The 16,897-nt window shown below is 48.5% G+C and overlaps 1 protein-coding gene across 1 annotated transcript in view; it reads left to right on the top strand.

Annotated features, from left to right (window-relative positions):
- The window catches only part of RNFT2 (ring finger protein, transmembrane 2), a gene marked incomplete at its 5' end in the record, with an annotated part of 63,870 nt that extends 52,087 nt beyond the window's left edge, over positions 1 to 11,783 (top strand). Inside the window, 4 exons of the mRNA XM_082640577.1 lie at positions 74 to 223; positions 1,544 to 1,609; positions 1,746 to 1,847; positions 8,817 to 11,783. Coding sequence (XP_082496703.1) covers positions 74 to 223; positions 1,544 to 1,609; positions 1,746 to 1,847; positions 8,817 to 8,951 — 453 coding nt within the window. The 3' untranslated portion in view covers positions 8,952 to 11,783. The remainder of the gene's footprint in view (positions 1 to 73; positions 224 to 1,543; positions 1,610 to 1,745; positions 1,848 to 8,816) is intronic.
- Positions 11,784 to 16,897: the final 5,114 nt, after the last annotated feature.

Here is a 16,897-nt window from a genome sequence, read left to right as displayed (position 1 = left end):
CTGGGGGGCCCCCCAGCTGGGTCCTTTGGGTCTTTACTGCTAATAATAATTGATGCTTTCTGTGTGGTTGCAGGGAAAGTTCTATCTGGTCATCGAGGAGTTGAGCCAGCTGTTCCGATCACTCGTTCCCATCCAGCTGTGGTATAAATACATCATGGGTGACGATGCCTCCAACAGCTACTTCCTCGGAGGGGTCCTGATCGTTCTCTACAGCCTCTGCAAGGTGAGGTGGCCTGGGGGAGGCTGGAGGGCTGGCCTGAGGAAGACCCATTCACTAGCTGGGCCTAGCAGCGAGGGCAAGTGGGGAGCCTGGAGTAACACCCTAATCTCTTTGTTTAATTGAAAAATTAAATTCACACAACACAAAATTAACCACTAACCATTTTATAGTGAATAATTCAGTGGCATTTAGCAGGTTCTCAGTGTTGTGCCACTACCACCTCTGTTTAGTTCCAAGACATGTTCATCACCCCAAAAAGAAACCCTGCACCCATGAAGCAATCACTCTTCATTCCTCCACCAGTGCCTGGCCACCACTAGTCTTCTTTCTGAAGACTCTATGGATTTACCTTTTCTGGACATTTCATATAAATGGAATCATACACTATGTAACCTTTGGTGTCTGCCTTCTTTCACTTAGCGTCATTTCCGAGGTTCCCCCCCGTTATAGCATATATCAGTACTTCACTCCTTTTTACGGTTACAGCCATCCTAATTTCTTGCCCATAAACCTCACCATATGCCATCATTTCATGTTGTCCTCTTCACAGCAACCCTTCAAAATACATACCATTATCACTCCTAGATTATGGGCGAGGGTACTGAGGCTCAGAGAGAAGTAACTTGCCCAGCATCACTCAGCTAGTGATCACAGAGCAAGCGTCTAAGTCTGGAGCTCTCAACCCACCGACAACACTGCTACAGAATTTGTTTTCAGTTCCTCTTAACTTGCATACCCTCAGCTCTGCAAATCAGTGTGCAGTGCTTCTCTTTTCATCATTAGTACAAATCAGGCTTCCCCCCCTAACAATAAACACATCCTCCTCTTTCTTTTCCCTTATCTATTTAAGGCTTTAGAGAATTCTGGAGGAATGCAAGTGTTCCCTTTCCTTCCTCCAAGCAGGGCTAGCCAGGCAACCCATGTAGTGTCAACCACTGAGGCTTATTTTGCCTACTGATTCTGATCTGCTGGCAGTGGCTGACTGGAGTGCTGGACAGAGAAGAATGATTATGCCCTGACTCAGAAGAAGAGTGCTGCGATCAATTAGCAATGCCTGCCCAGGGCTTGGGAGGGGGAAAAGACAGTAGGCATGCCATATGTTTGCTATCCTGGCCCCACTGGCAGGGGAGACTGCTGATGGAAGGCAGCAAGACAAAAGCCCAGCAAAACTGATGGGAGTGAGGAGTTTCAAATGGGAGGATGTGCCCTGAAAATGTCTGGAGTCAAAGATAAGGAGGGTCCATGGTGGTTGTTCAGGAATGGTGAAAGAGATCCCGAACAATCCTTGGATACTTTTCAGCCATCACCTCGCTCTCCTTTCAGTCCTTCGACATTTGTGGCCGCGTGGGTGGAGTTAGGAAAGCCCTGAAGCTTCTCTGCACCTCTCAGGTGAGTTGGCTTCTGATGGTCCTGACCAAGATCACAGAATCCAGGAGCCAGAAACAGACCTTGCTGTGCTTCTGAGGGTGTCTCTCCAGCGAGGGACCACAGCTGTGTCTGTCTCTCTCTCCCTTCCATCAAACAGAATTATGGAGTCCGGGCCACTGGGCAGCAGTGCACAGAAGCTGGTGATATCTGTGCTATCTGCCAGGCTGAGTTCCGAGAGCCTCTGATCCTTATGTGCCAGGTGAGCAGGACTGGGTGGGGCCACTGGAGATGGAGGTTGGGGGACCACAGGGCCCTGCCCCATGCAGAAGTCCCAAGTGCCTGCATGGGACACTTGACCAAAACCAAATGACCAAACCTTGGGGCTCTGGGATGGGTCTTTGGGAACAGTGTAGTCAAGCCTGGAGTCCCTCAGACCCAAGGTCAAATCTCAGTTCTGCCTTTTACTAGCTGGCTGCCCTTGGGCAGGTTTACTTCACCTCTCTGAGCTTTGATTTCAGTGGTAAAACGTAGAAAATGAAAATTTCAATAGGGTATAGTGTCAGAATAACCTGAGTTTGAATCTCAGCAGCAGTGTGGACCCCGAGCGGGTCAGCCCATCTCCCTGAGCCTTGGTCGTTTTCATTTATAAAATGGGTATCATAATAATGCCTACTTTATAGAGTTATTATTATGATTAAATGAGATCATCTCTGGAAAGAGCTAAACTTTAATTATTCAGCCCTAAAACTTACGATTATTACAGTTATTAGTATCATTATAATTATTATTACCATTTGTTTTCGTTATTAGTTGTGGGTCACCAACCCATAGTAGTCAGTACTGGTCAGTTACCTTTAACTGCCTAAATGTATCCCTTTGCCTCCTCCCCGCGCTCCTCTTCCTTCTCCCCCTCCCCCTCCCCCCAACATCAGGGGCTAAGATGTCAATTCAGCAAATGTGTATGAGTCAAAGCATCCTATCAGATACCGGGGAGGGGAAGCAGAGGGCACATAGACCCTGTCCCCTTCTCTAGAACACACGATCTCCTTGGGGAAACAGACGCATACATAAATAACTATGAAACAAGGCAGGCAGTGATAAGTGCTGTGTAAGAGAGAGTCATGCAGTGTCCCAGGGGACCAGGCTGGAGAGCAATGAGTTGGAGGCTGAGAAGACTTTGGGGGTGGCGTAGCCTGCAGACTAGAGAGCACAGGGCTCCCCCCCACCTTCCAGGGGTAGGAGGACAGGAGGTGGGGTCCTCTTTTGGCATCAGCAAAATTTTTTTGGTTTTGCTGTTTGGGGATGTCTAGGAGGTTCGTTTTTAATCTTTAACTGTACTTATTTTTAAATTGAGAATAAATTTGCATGACTCAAAAATTCAAAAAGGAGATGAAGAAGTCATGATGACTAAATGCAGTGTGGGACCTAGAACAGAGAGAGAACAGGAGAGAAAAACTAGCCTCATGAAATCTGAAGAAAGTCTGGAGTTTAGTCCATGGTCATGCATCTGTGTGGATTTCTTAGCTTTGACAAATGTACCACGGTGATGCAAGAGGATAATACTAGGGGAGACTGAAACTGGGTGAGGGGTAATACAAGAACTGTTTATACTACCTTTGCAACTTTTGTGTAAGTGTAAAATTATTCCAAAATAAAAAGTTCATTAAAAAATATTTTAAAGATACAAAAAGGGAAGTGGTGACAGGGTTCCTACCCTTATCCCCAGCTCCCTAGGCCCCTAAATACCCACATGGTCAACTGGGCCAGTTTCCTTTATATCTTCCCAGAGATGCTTTGTAGAATTTAAATATATATACACACACATATACACAAACATATCTTTTCCAAAAAGACATAAGTTGCGGCATATTCTACCCAAACTGCATTCTGCATCTTTTCTTTTTGACTTGAAACTCTGCCTGAAGAGATTGTTCCTTATTTGTGTAACATCCCGTTTTATGGATAGACCATAATTTGTTTAACCATTCTCCTATTGATGGGCATTTAGCAGTTCATAATCTTTTGTTAAGACAAATATGGCTGTTATGAGAGATCAGCAATAGGGAGATCTATAGCACCTACCTGGACTCGTCGTGTTGATGAAATGAGTGAATTCAGGTGAAGCATTTAGAACCATGCCTGGTGTGTGGTCAGAGTTCCATAAATATTAGCTCTCATTGGCACGTATTCCATTTCACATGTGTGCAAGCTCTTAGTAGGGTAGATTCCTAGTGGTGGAATTACTGGGTCAGAGGGTATGCAGTTCTGACAGACGTTGCTAAATCGCCCTCCATAAAGAGTGTATCCGGGCCTCCCTGGTGGCGCAGTGGTTGAGAGTCCGCCTGCCGATGCAGGGGATACGGGTTCGTGCCCCGGTCTGGGAGGATCCCATATGCCGCGGAGCGGCTGGGCCCGTGAGCCATGGCCGCTGGGCCTGCGCATCCGGAGCCTGTGCTCCGCAACGGGGGAGGCCACAACAGTGAGAGGCCCGCATACCGCAAAAAGAAAAAAAAAAAAAAAAAAAAAAAAGAGTGTATCCGTTTGCAACCCCAGTGTGGAGCGTGACGCGCCCTCTTGCTCTCCTCCCTCACCTACATACCGTGTTATCAAGCCTTTTTGGAGCGTCGCCAATCTGACAGGTGACCAACACTATCTTGGTGCAGTTTTCATTTGCATTTGCCTAATTATGAGAGCAGGTGAGCATCTTCTCATATGCTTCAGAGCATCTGTATTTCCTTCTTGGTAGCAGCAATGCTTTGAACAGGATGTCAAGGTGAAAGTTTTCCTTCTTCCTTGCTGGCAGTTTCTCCACCCTTAGTCTGTTTGCCTCTCGCCCGTTCTTCTCCCAGTACCATTACGTCTTCCCGCAGCTGGATTAGAATTAGTGGGGGGGGGGTTGGACAAGACACCATCACCCCAGATCCAGGAGCAGGGGCCACATCCAGTGGTGGTTGAAGCCCACATACGTGGCCAGGCCTAGCACATGTCTCAGTCTTCCTCTGCTGCTGTGAGCCGGGCTTAGAAGGGCACTTCCACAGGTGAAATGGCCTTGTTTATTCCTAAATCCACTGAATGAATGAACAAATGAATGAATGAGTCAGTAATGAGCCTTTACATCCTCAATAAAGGCTTCTCTGATTCTGTTTCTCCAGTCTCGTCAGTGCTCCCAGCTACATGTCCTCGCAGATCCTGTGTTTTTCCTTCATAGCACTTATCTCAGTTGTCAGCTAGATGATTAATTGGGCAATGGGTTGTGTAAGGTCTGTCTCCTCTTTGCCACATTATAAGCCACTTGAGAGTGGTGACCATGTCTGTCTTTCTTAGTAGTGGAATCACAGTACTGACTCAGTAAACATTGGATGGATGGATGGATGGAATGGGATGAGATGGATGGAGGAGGGATGGAATGGGATGGATGGATAGAATGGCACGGATATATGGATGGATGGGATAGAGGAGATGGATGGATGGTTGGGATGGAGGTGGATAGTAGCCAAGTGGAGGGGTGGGTGGATGAGTGCAAAGGTGGGTGGATAAAGATAAATGGGTGGGGCTTCCCTGGTGGCACAGTGGTTGAGAGTCCGCCTGCCAATGCAGGGGACATGGGTTTGTGCCCCGGTCCGGGAAGATCCCACATGCCTCGGAGCGGCTGGGCCCGTGAGCCATGGCCGCTGAGCCTGCACGTCCTGAGCCTGTGCTCCGCAACGGGAGAGGCCACAACAGTGAGAGGCCCGTGTACCGCAAAAAATAAATAAATAAATAAATGTGTGGGTGACTGGGTGGATGGGCAAATGGATTGACAGATGGGTGGGTGAATAGGTGGGTAGATGGGGGAATGGATGGGTGGATGAATGGATAGTTGGATTGATGAATAGAAGGGCAGATGCATGCATGGATAGATGAAGAGCCCACTGAGCTAAAGGAACATCCTCTCTCGCCTTCAAAGGGCCATCAGATTAAGATCAGTGGGTCACTCACACCCACCACCTACCACCGCCTCCCAGAGCTGGGGCCTGAGAAGCAGATTGTCAGTTGGAGCTAGTCAGGCAGACACTGAGCATTAGTGTCCAGAGGTTAGAACTCTCCGCTCAGACAACGCACACTCGCCTGATCGGTCACTCCACAGTATTTATGGCATGCCTCCTGCCAGCCTACAGGGGGTCAGGAAACGGGCATCTTGAACACAAAGTCAGAAATCTGCCGTATTTAAAGCCCTCCTTGCCGAAGAGAAGAGTCAGAGTATGTTACAGAACAAACTGCCCTCCGGTCCTTGGTCACTACCAGGAGTTTGGTTTCAGAGGGCTGGTGATACAAAGGAAAGAGGGCAAGAGTGTAACAACCCCCGTTGATTTTTTACTTACACATGCCTCACACTTGATGCTTTATGATAGGCTTTACCTGTTTGCATCCTTACAGATACCTTGTGGGGGAAATAGTAGCCCTGTTTTACAGAGAAGGAGACAGGCTCAGAGAGCCTGCTCTTAATCTTTGAGCAAGACATGGGGAGTCTGGATAGAACTTGGGATCAGGGTGGGGTAGCCGGTCCCACCCTAGGGACACCTCTCCCAACTCCGTGCTCCAGGAGACACGGCCAGGGAACTGTTAACACTCCAGTACCACCTGCATTCCCCACTGACCACAAACCCACCCAACCCTACACTTCCCAGCTTGGAAGGACCCCTTCTCCCCTTCCCTCTGTAGGGGCTCGTTCCTTTCTCCAAATGCTAGAGGCAGTCCTGGGTCATGAACTCCTCCAGCCCAGCCCCTGGGTGGTCCTGTGTTCTTTGAATCTCTTAATTTGGCACCAGATTTGGTCCTGCCTGATTATCTGAGAAGGAAACTGTGAGCTCCTGGAGGCCAGGGACCAGGTCTTCATCATCCTAGTATCTCCAGAATCTCCCACCTAACCTGCCTGGAAAGGCATTGTTTGTCAGAACCCCTACTCTGTGCAGGCTCAGGGCTGGGCAGTGGGAAGACAACAGCAGCAATCACTGCCCTCATGGGGCCCGCTGGGTCTGCTGACCCCTGGGTCCTGCCCTTCAGCCCATGGTGAGAATTTGGGCATGGGCGTCCAGACTCTGTGTGGCCTGCTCACCTCCTCTCCCCCACTCCCCTACACCCACCTCACTGTAGCCACATTGGCCATCCTTGAGAGCCTTAAATGCTTTCCCATCTCGGGAGCTTTGCACATCTGTTCCCTTCAGCCTGGAATGCTCTAGCCCCCGCCCCCTCTCGTCACCTAGTTAACTCCCGAACATCCTTCAGGCTTCAACACAAGTGTCACCACCTTCAAGAAGTCTTCCTCGACTACCCCCTAGATCAGACTAGTCCCCCTGTAACATACTCCTATATCATCATGGAGTGCTTCTTTAGAACACTTTCTACAATTAGGCACCTACTGCATACTGTGCCAGAATGGGTTTATAAGAAGCTTACAGTCTGCCATGGAGAGACAGATAATAAACAATAAACAGATATAATGTAATAATAACTATTACTGTATAATAGCCAAGCCAACACTTACAGAAAACTTATTATTTGCCAGGCATTCATTGGTCTAAGTGCCTTTTTTTAAACTTTTTTTAAAAACATTTTGTTTGGGGCTTCCCTGGTGGTGCAGTGGTTGAGAGTCTACCTGCCGATGCAGGGGACATGGGTTCGTGCCCCAGTCCAGGAAGATCCCACATGCCGTGGAGCGGCTGGGCCTGTGAGCCATGGCTGCTGAGCCTGTGCGTCCAGAGCCTGTGCTCCACAACGGGAGAGGCCACAGTGAAAGGCCCGCGTACCGCAAAAAAAAAAAACAAAAAAAACACATTTGGTTTGGATTTTTATATTATCAATTTTATTTTAAAAAATCTCAGGGCCTCCCTGGTGGCGCAGTGGTTGAGAGTCCACCTGCCGATGCAGGGGACGCGGGTTCGTGCCCCGGTCTGGGAAGATCCCACATGCCGCGGAGCGGCTGGGCCCGTGAGCCATGGCCGCTGGGCCTGCGCGTCCGGAGCCTGTGCTCCGCAACGGGAGAGGCCACAACGGTGAGAGGCCCGTGTACTGCAAAAAAAAAAAAAAAAAGTCAAACCTACAGAAAAGTTGAAAGATAGTAGAACGAACACCCTTTTATCCTTTACCCAGATTCACTAATCGTGAACGTTTTACCACATTGCCTTTTCTTAGTATAGATTTTTCCCCCTAAACCTGTTGAGAATAAGTGGCTGACATTTTGATTCTATCATCCCTAAATATTTCAGCAGACATTTCCCAAGAACAAGGACATTCTCTCCCATAGCCACAATTCTACTATCACAGTATCAAATTTTTAATTGATATAAAATATTAATATTCAAATATATATTCAAATTTCTCTAATCGTCTTCAACATCCTTCACAGCTAGGGTTTTTCCCCACATCCAGGATCCAATCAAGAATCATATAGTGTGTTTGATTGTCCTGTGAAAGTACTTTAATGTTAGTTAATCTTCCTATAAGGGCAGTAGTAGTATCCCCATTTTACAGGTGAGGAAAAAGAGGCACAGGGAGGTTAAATCACTTGTCCAAGTTATACAGCCAGAGGGTGGTGGAACCCGTTAATGTTTCCAGTCTCCCCATGTTTCTCTTGACCCCTGTGGTCTGTTCTCAACCCAGCTGCCAAAGGGATCTTTTTAAAATACAAATCATATCAAGTCAGCCCTCTGCTCAAAACCCTGCCATGGCTCCCTGCTTCTCTCAGAATAAAAGCCAAAGCCCTCCCATGGCCCTACACAACTCTCTGACCTCATCCCGCCCTCTACCCCCAGGCTCAGCCCCAGTCTCCTTGCTGTTCCTCCAGCACACCAGGCACACTCCTGGCTCGGGGCCTTTGCACATGCTATTCCCTCCGCCTGGAGCACTCTTTTTCCAGATAGCACCAGGGCTCACTCCTCACCCTCCTTCAAGTTTTACCTAAATATCAGTGTCTCAGGAACATCCTTCCAGGCCACCCCATTCACCATTACAGGCCTCCCAAGCCCTCTTATCCCCCCTTCCCTGCTTTTCCATCTTAGCACTTACCACTGGCAGACTCTGCCTCTCAGAGATTCCTCTTGCTAGTTGTCTCCCCAGCTAGAATACAAGTTCCGTGAGGGCAGGAATTGTCTGTTTTGTTCCTACTGGGTTCCAGCTCCTAGGACCAAGGCGGGCACAGGGTGGATGCTTGGGAAAGTGACCCCAGTGGTCCTGGTCGCTGTCCCCGCAGCACGTGTTCTGTGAGGAGTGCCTCTGCCTCTGGCTGGACCGTGAGCGCACTTGCCCGCTCTGCCGCTCAGTTGCCGTGGATACCCTGCGCTGCTGGAAGGACGGGGCCACTTCGGCACACTTCCAGGTATACTAGGGCTGAAGACTGCGGCATCGATGCTCCCAGGCACACCAGGGAGATGATGGAGGGTCAGCGGTGTTGGGTCCAACTCCAGGGGCTTCCTGGGAAAAAGGCCTCAAGCACTGACTGTCCTCCTTCCTGCCTCTCTCCATCTCTTCCTCTAAAGCCAGGCCCCTGTCCCCTTCCCCACCTTCGCCTTCCTCTCTTGTTCTGATCATGGTGTGTGCATCCTACCCCTACACATGGGGACGCCTTCTCACTCAGACTTGGTCTCCACCTATGTAGGTCTCCCACTTCCTTCCAAGTCAAGGAACTGGTAATGGACCAAGTCCCACCTGTGGATTATTTTAACTCATGGTGACCTAATACCTGATGCTGCAAACTAGAGAGAGACCTGGAGATACTGTCTCCCCCTAAGTGGCCCAAGTCCGCAGATGAGAATCACTGTGAAGTATTTTCCAAATACAAATGCTGGGCCCCACCTTATACCTACAGTAACTACGTGTACCAAACACTTAGTGTGAGCCGGGCACAGCATTGAGCCTCCTGCCCGGACGACCCCCTGTAATCCTCACAATAGCCCTATGGCGGAGGTACTGTTGTTTCCTTCGTTTCACAGGTGAGGAAACTGAGGCATAGAGCTCCATGTGGAAACTTTCCCAGGGTCACCCAGTGAGCAATGATGGACCAAGTTTCCAACCCGGGTCTGTCTGGCTTCAGAGCCTGACTGTTAGCCACATGCTGACCAACTGCTCAGACACTTCAGGTGTGGGCCCTCCCAGACATGTTTCTTTAAAAGCACAAGAGGTGATTCTGACGCCCCTCAGTGGCTCAGGTGCATAGCACGTTCGATTTGGACTGTACTGAGAATGCTAATAGTGGACAGTAGCTCCTGAAATCTAGTCGTGGTTGGGTCCATGGAAAGATTTGGTCCTTAAAATTGCTGTTTAGCTGGACTCTGGCGGGGATGCTCAATCGTGATTAGCTATCAAGAAAGGCCAGCTCTGGTGCAGATGCAGATGTCATGGGGTGTCCACTCCCATCTTTATTTCTCTCCTCCTCCTTTTGTCCTGTCCCTCACTTAAGACTCAGGCTTGTCAACAGCTCCTGTGGCCATTGCCTTCTCCCCTGGTAGCCTTCAGAGCAAAAGACATGATCCACGTTATGGATTTTTCCACAAGCCAGGGTGGTGGTATAGAACACAGCAGTGATCAGTGTTTCTGGAATCTCTATACCAGAGCTACTAATCTCTGTAACACAAGTTCTCCACCCATGAGACCCTCCCTGCTCTGAAATCTGGGAGGAGAAGGCACAGGTGGATCCCTTAGAAGCCACTGGAATCTTGTCTGCCCTACCCGCCTCCCAACTCTATTCTCTCATTGTCAGCCTCAGCACAATAGGCTAGCGCCAATGGCATTACAGAGAAAGCAATCTGTGTGGCTACTGAGCAGATTAGCGAGAAAGCCCCAGGAGAAATGGTGGGAGCCTTGTTGCCACCTCACTCTCAGCCAGTATTCACATGCCCATCCTGTCCCCAAGAGATTCAGAACATTCACCCCTGTGTGCTGTCAAGCCAGGACCTTTTCCTTTGCCTGACATCCCTGGCTATTTCCTGATACCCAGCAAGACATCCCTTCCAGGGCAGCGTGGCATCTTTCAAGCTCTGTTACTATGGCAATGGCCGCGATGTTACAATCCCACTTGCCTGGATAATCAGCTTGGAAGGGGAAGTGGAGGGAAATGGGGCCAAGGCAGATTCGGCTGCTCTGTACCCCCTGCCTTGAGGAAGAACTGAAGGGAAGCAACAGGAGCTTCTGCAACTGGTTTTTATCAGAAAGATCGCCCGCCTGCAGATGCCATCAAAGAAGCATGAGAAATTGCAGCTGGAGAAGACTTACTTAGTAAAGTGCCAGCATGTGACAGAGGAGATAGATCAGTCTGTTGGGAGTCAGGCCTGGAATTCTGATTCCAAACTCTGTATGGCTTTGAGAAGTCACTTCACCTCCCTGTAGCCATCTCCAGGGTGACAAAGCCTATTGTATTATCTACTGGAACCAGGGAAACTAACAATGTAGATTACTGGTGAATACCCCAACGGTTTTGTCAATTACACTCATGCCACCGAAAAAACCCTCCACCATTCCACAAATAATGAGCCATGTCTCTGACACTCTACAGAGTGTCACGTGTGGGGAACACTCGGGGGCAGGTGGGATGATTTAGTTTAGGATTTTATTTATTCATTCCCTACCCTCTGGGGGGAAAGTCATGTCTGGAGGTTTTCTTTTGGGTGGGAGGATTTAACTTCTGCTTTAGGGAGGAACAGTGGCCAGGGCAGAGGTTTCCAAACATAAAGCAGCATGTTTTACCTAGCACGAGTTTTTAGTAGAAGCAGCCAAGAGCCACCGTTGGAAAGGAAGAACAATGCCACTCTCTTTTACCTGTCTCAGCTCTGCAACTCATTTGTTAGAAGGAGGATTAATCGAGTGTCAGGTCGGAGAATCCTGTTCTTAATATTTTATGACTCACTGACTCAAGTTCCACGAAGTCTTTGGAAATGGCCCTCCTAACGTAAAAGGTCTTGACCATAATAAATATGAGATGAAAAAAGCAAGCTCTGGACCTGGATGTAATAGGTTCATTACCTTCCTTAGGGGAGTGTGTGAGAGGCATTGGGAGACTTCCAGGCTGCCAAGACTTGGGGTTGGAAAGAGAAAATGTAAAAAGCGAGTCCTGGAATCTTTTAGTACTTTCGCTGTGGGCCAAACAGAGCTGCCTTTGGTGTTTTTAATGTCCCCTTAAGTTCCATTCTGCCAATAAATATGATCTGTTGTTGAAAGTTACATCCGCGGTCTTGAGTCTCCGTTTGCCCCTTAAAGCCAGGTGGACCTGTTTTAGGACAAATTCGAAGACACACTTCATGAAGGGGGTGGTCGTCTGATGGCAGTTTTTCCCCAAAGTAGATCCCATTGAGTTGGCGCTTGATTTATTAAGGAAGTGCTCCCAGGAGAAACTAGTAAGGGAATGAGTGAAACAGAAGAGGGAGGGGATGAAGCCCAACAAGAGGGCGACTCTCAGAGAAGTCCCAGCTCAGCTTGGTCCTGCCGGGAGTTCCGGAGCATCAGCTGCATCTCAGTTTGTCCCACCCTGAGGTTTCTGTGCTCCCAGCTGTGGGCCAATGTGGGGGGTGGGAGACCTCTCAGCCACTCCATTGAGGAGGCCCAGGCCTCTGAAGGTGTCGGGTGCTACAAAGCACACAAAGGTGCAGGATGGCACCCAGAACTGGTAGAAGGGATCTTGGGGTGGCAGCTACAGAGCCCACTATGGCCATTAACTATAAGTTGATTGGACCCCAGATGCATGGGCTGATTCAAGAAGGGTTTTCTCAGATGCCAGATGACGATGGATATTTAAAATGTAAACAGCATTAGGTGACAATTGGTGCCTCTCAGGTCAACATTATGAAGCCAGCCACAAAAGCATCATCAAGCAGAACTTTTTGGTTGAAATTATTTGTGAACCAAGCCAAACACAGCTTAAGTAAAAGAAGGACTTTATTTGGTTCATGTAACAGTATGGGCTTTAGGTACAGCTGGATTCAAGGGCTCCAGGGATGATAGTAGGGTCATGTCTTTCCATCCCTCAATTGTTTTCCTTTGAGATGGTTTAGTCTTCAGGCAGTCGGATCCCACGTGGTGGGAAGAGAGCCTCCAGAAGCTCTTTGCTTACGTTCTACCAGCTTCACAACCCCAGCAAAGAGAGCCCCTGCTTCCCCAAAGCTCCAGCAGGAGTTTTGAGGTTGATTCTCATTAGTTTGCTCCCAAACCAATCACTTTAGCCTTGGGGACTCAGAGCGCTGGACAGGCTTCGGTCGGCTGTTGAGCTCTGGACGTGGGAAAACAGAGGTGGGTGGGAAATGAAGTCCATCCCTCCAAGTCACATGGACTGAGAGTGGGAAAGGGGTGGGTCCCCAAAGAAGGAAAAAGGATCTATTATCTAGAAAAACCACCTGTCCTCAACCTACCATTCTTAGGAATAAACTAGAACTTGGTCTCTTGGTACAACTCAGACCAGGTAAATGCAGGTGAAAGTACCCCACCCTGAGCGGTCCGTTCACCCATAGTTGGAGACATCAGTCTGCAGGCTCACTTGCTTATCTGCGTCATGTCATGCATAAACGATGCTTTTGTGCACTGACCTTGAACCGTTGGACCAGTTCCCCCAACCTGTTGCTCAACCCAAGGGTACTGCTTAGGCCGACCCTCCCTTTGGGGTGTTCCCAGGAACACAACAGGGACAGGAGATGAGCGTGTGGCCTTCTGTCCTAGGGAAGGTTGGCGTGTGCAGCCAGATCCTCCCGTAGTCTTTGGAGACCAACCTTCCAAAAGGAAATGAAAACGCAGAGGCCTTTGGTTGGAAGCACACAACCAGTTTTGTTTTGTTTTGTTTTTTAATAAAGTCATTACAAATATGTACAAAGCGTCTCCAAGGTATGAGATTCCTCTTACAAAAGAGCACAGCGAACCAGCAAGGGTAGAAACCAGAACGGAATGTCCCCAAGCAATGTCCCCAAGCGTATCGCCTCTCCAGCTGAATCAGAGGGCTCACTGAGGTTCCAGACAGCCCCACAGCCATCTCCACCACGCACAGGCGATCCTGGGCGCTTAGAGTGCAGAAGACCTTGAGGGGAGGAAATGGGGGTTCGAGTGGGGGAGGGGACAGGAAGGAGATGAGAAAGACTCCCCATGTCCTAGGAAGTAGGTCAAACAGGCCTTGTTTGCAAATGACATGCTTGTCCCAGGGACCTTACAGAAGACAGGAACACAAAGGGCAGGGAACAAATACATAAAATCTCCAACTGAATCATCCAGGCTGTCCTGGAGTGTCCTCGAATGCAACCTAAGTTAGGCTCCCCTGCTCCTTGCTGGGCCCCAGGCACGTGCTTGCCCTTGAACTAGCAATGCCAGTGGGACCAGCTCAGGAAGGAACCCAGTGGAGCAGGAGGCTTAGCTGGGGGGCTTGGAGGGAAGTGGGGCCGGGGTGGGGGTGGGGTCCACGCACACCTGAGTCCACGTCTCGGCTCAGCCACCTCACTCTTCACGTGCAACTTTGGCCAAGTTGCATAACCTCGCTGAGCCTCAGCTTCCTCAACCGTAAAATGGGAATAAGAACAGCACTGTCTTCCAGAGTGGCGTGAGGAATAGCTAAGGGGGAAACATGTAAAGCTCTTAGCACAGTGCTTCTTTACTGTGTGAAGCAGCAAGAACCAGCCTTTTCCTGCTGGGGATGAGTTGAGGTCGTCGGCTTTTGAATTGCCTTCATGATAGTGTAGATCTCAGTAAATATAAATTCTATAGAACAATCTGCCAGCAAGGCTTGAGGTCACAGTGATGACCTGACAAATCTGTGAACCGTAATGGAAAGGGACATTGAGCATCATCTGGTTCCAAGCAGGTCTACCCTCCATGATCAATACGTAAGTCTCTTCCCAGAGGAGATTCTACAACCTGGAACATTGTAGGTGCTCAATAAGTAGGTGCTGAATGAATTAATTAAACTTTAAAAAATAAGCTTTCGATTTATACTTCAAAATGATACTTTTGATATCAACTTCCTCCATCAGCTCCCGTGGGACTAGGCCTGCCCTCTCACCCCCCCAAACCAGCTTCTGACCCTGTGATGGGCCCAGGTGGACTTAAGGGGACAGAAAAGGAAATGGTATCCACATGGAAGAACAAAACCTGTATTCTGGTCACTGCAACTTCTAATACCAGGTCTCAACAAGTCCGCAATGACAAGCCAGTGTCCCCAGAAGACACTTGTGTAGCATCAGAGGAGGACTCCCTCAATTTCCCAAGCAAGGGGAAGTGATATTTTGTCACTTTCAGAAACATGATAATAAAGCTAGGAGTACATGAGATCAGATATATAAGTTGTGAAACCAAAGTCACAGCTCCATTGTACTGTGACCGTATTGTTTAAATCACCCTTTTCCCCTTATCAAAATAGAAAAGAATTTAAAAATGAGATCACTGGAAGAAGTGGAAAAAAAGTCTCCAGGATCCCAATGAAAGAGGAACAAAATGGGAATTGGGTTCTAGGAGACGTACAGCCTAGGACCATGGACAGCAGCCAGAGAGGTGCAGGGCTCCTCCAAAGAAACTGTTAATCAAGCTATGCTCAAGGGAATATGAAATGGAACCCAAAATTGAAAAGGGGAAAAGAGGTCTTATTTGCTCATGGGCATTGGGGTAAGGCAGAGAAGCTTCCAGAAGGGAATGGATCTAATTTGGAATGTTGAGGTCCCAAGAGCTTCCAATCCCTGTGGCTCCTGGACCCTCACCCTCTGAGAGCAACCAGAAAGAAGGAGGCCCTTCTGTTTGCTTCTCACCTCATTATGCAGCAAGCTACCTAAACGATGATCTCAGAGGCCTCCCTCTGCTTTGTGCACACACACACACACACACACACTGCTGTCTGCTGAAACCTGATATGAGGTCTTTTTTAAAATTTATTTCAAAGCCTCCCTCCCTCTCTCTCTCTTCACAGACGCTCTGCAGTGAAGCTAATCAAAATCAATGACTCCTTGGCAGCCAGAGAAAAGCCGGTGGGGGGGGATGGTGCCAGCACTTTGCACACTGTGGAAATTTTTTTTTTAAAAAAAAACACCACCCCACTATCTCATGCAATCCAAGTAATGCAACAGGAGAGACGGTGGAGACAATATATACATATATATCATGCTTCAATTTCCTAATACAAATGTCCATCAAGAAGTCAAATCTCATATAAAAACAAGCATTAAAAACAACCCCTTGTCAAAAATCGGGGCATTTGAGAAATGCACTCAAATTAATGATGTGCAAGAAAAAGCCGGGGTTAGATAAATACACAGTTTCTAATAATATAAGAGAATATGTACAAGGGACTTGGCTGTAAAGCTCCATGAGGAGGGTCCTGGGTGCCCAGTTCTCTCAAGCGATGTGGCTTCATTGAAATCAAAATTTCCTGAAACCCCAGCATTTGGAGTTTGGATCCTCCAGCGGGAATGTCGTAAGCTAGTCAGGGTCGAAAAAAAGGATCCTCTGACCTTTAACCTGTGTCTAGGTAGTCAGCACATCCCCACTGTGGTCTTGAAGGTTCAGCCTTAAAGCAGCAGAGAGCTATGATCGCGTACAACTACAGTAATGAAAACCCCCTCCCCAGAAAATGGGGTCAGCTGGAAAGTCTAGCGTCTGGCTAGGAAAGTGACTAAATAAAAGCAGAGACTGTATTTCATATCATTCTAATGAATTTGCCTTCTCTGAGTTCACGGCTTGGCGGGGATGTCACCTGCTGCCCCCTGACGACCTTGCCTACACACTCATCCCCTGTAAACATAACTGCAGGAAGGGCTCCAGCCATGAAGGGAAACAAATTCTCTATAAACAAGCTTTCCTTTTGGCTTTGCCGAGTTCCAAGCTGTCGGAGGTCGGCCGGGGGGAGGGGGTGGGTGGGAAGCTGCCCTCACATTCAGCAGTTCTGGGTTGCATTTTTCTTTAAAGGGCGATTTAGGAAAACATAAGGCATGGATTTGTTTTTTTCTTTTTAAACAAAGACAGCTCTCAGCTTGCAGCAGCGCTGAAAGCTCCTTCGTTCTAAAGGACCTGGTAATTTTCAGCAACACCCATGAGAAAGAATTGCCGTTTCAGACCCATGTCAACCTGAAAACGGCTGGTCCCTCTGCTGGTTTCTTAGAACTGGAAGAGTGTCTGCAGAGCAGACCAGCAGACCCCCTCTCCACAGGTACCGCGTGGTGACCTGCAAATCCAGCCTTGTAGAATGACTGAACTTGCAGCCTCGTGCCTCACCATCTCAGCTTTGAAAAGGTCAGTGTGAGCCCTGCACAGAGGAATAATACGGGTTGTTGTTGGATATTTCTTTTAATGAAAGCAAAAAATTATCATCACTCCCTGAAGAGT

The sequence above is a fragment of the Mesoplodon mirus genome, assembly GCF_964341445.2.
Source record: "Mesoplodon mirus genome assembly, chromosome: 13".
NCBI classification, from domain to species: Eukaryota; Metazoa; Chordata; class Mammalia; order Artiodactyla; family Ziphiidae; genus Mesoplodon; species Mesoplodon mirus.
Note: the sequence above shows the minus strand (reverse complement) of the source record. Positions and strands in the feature narration are given on the sequence as shown.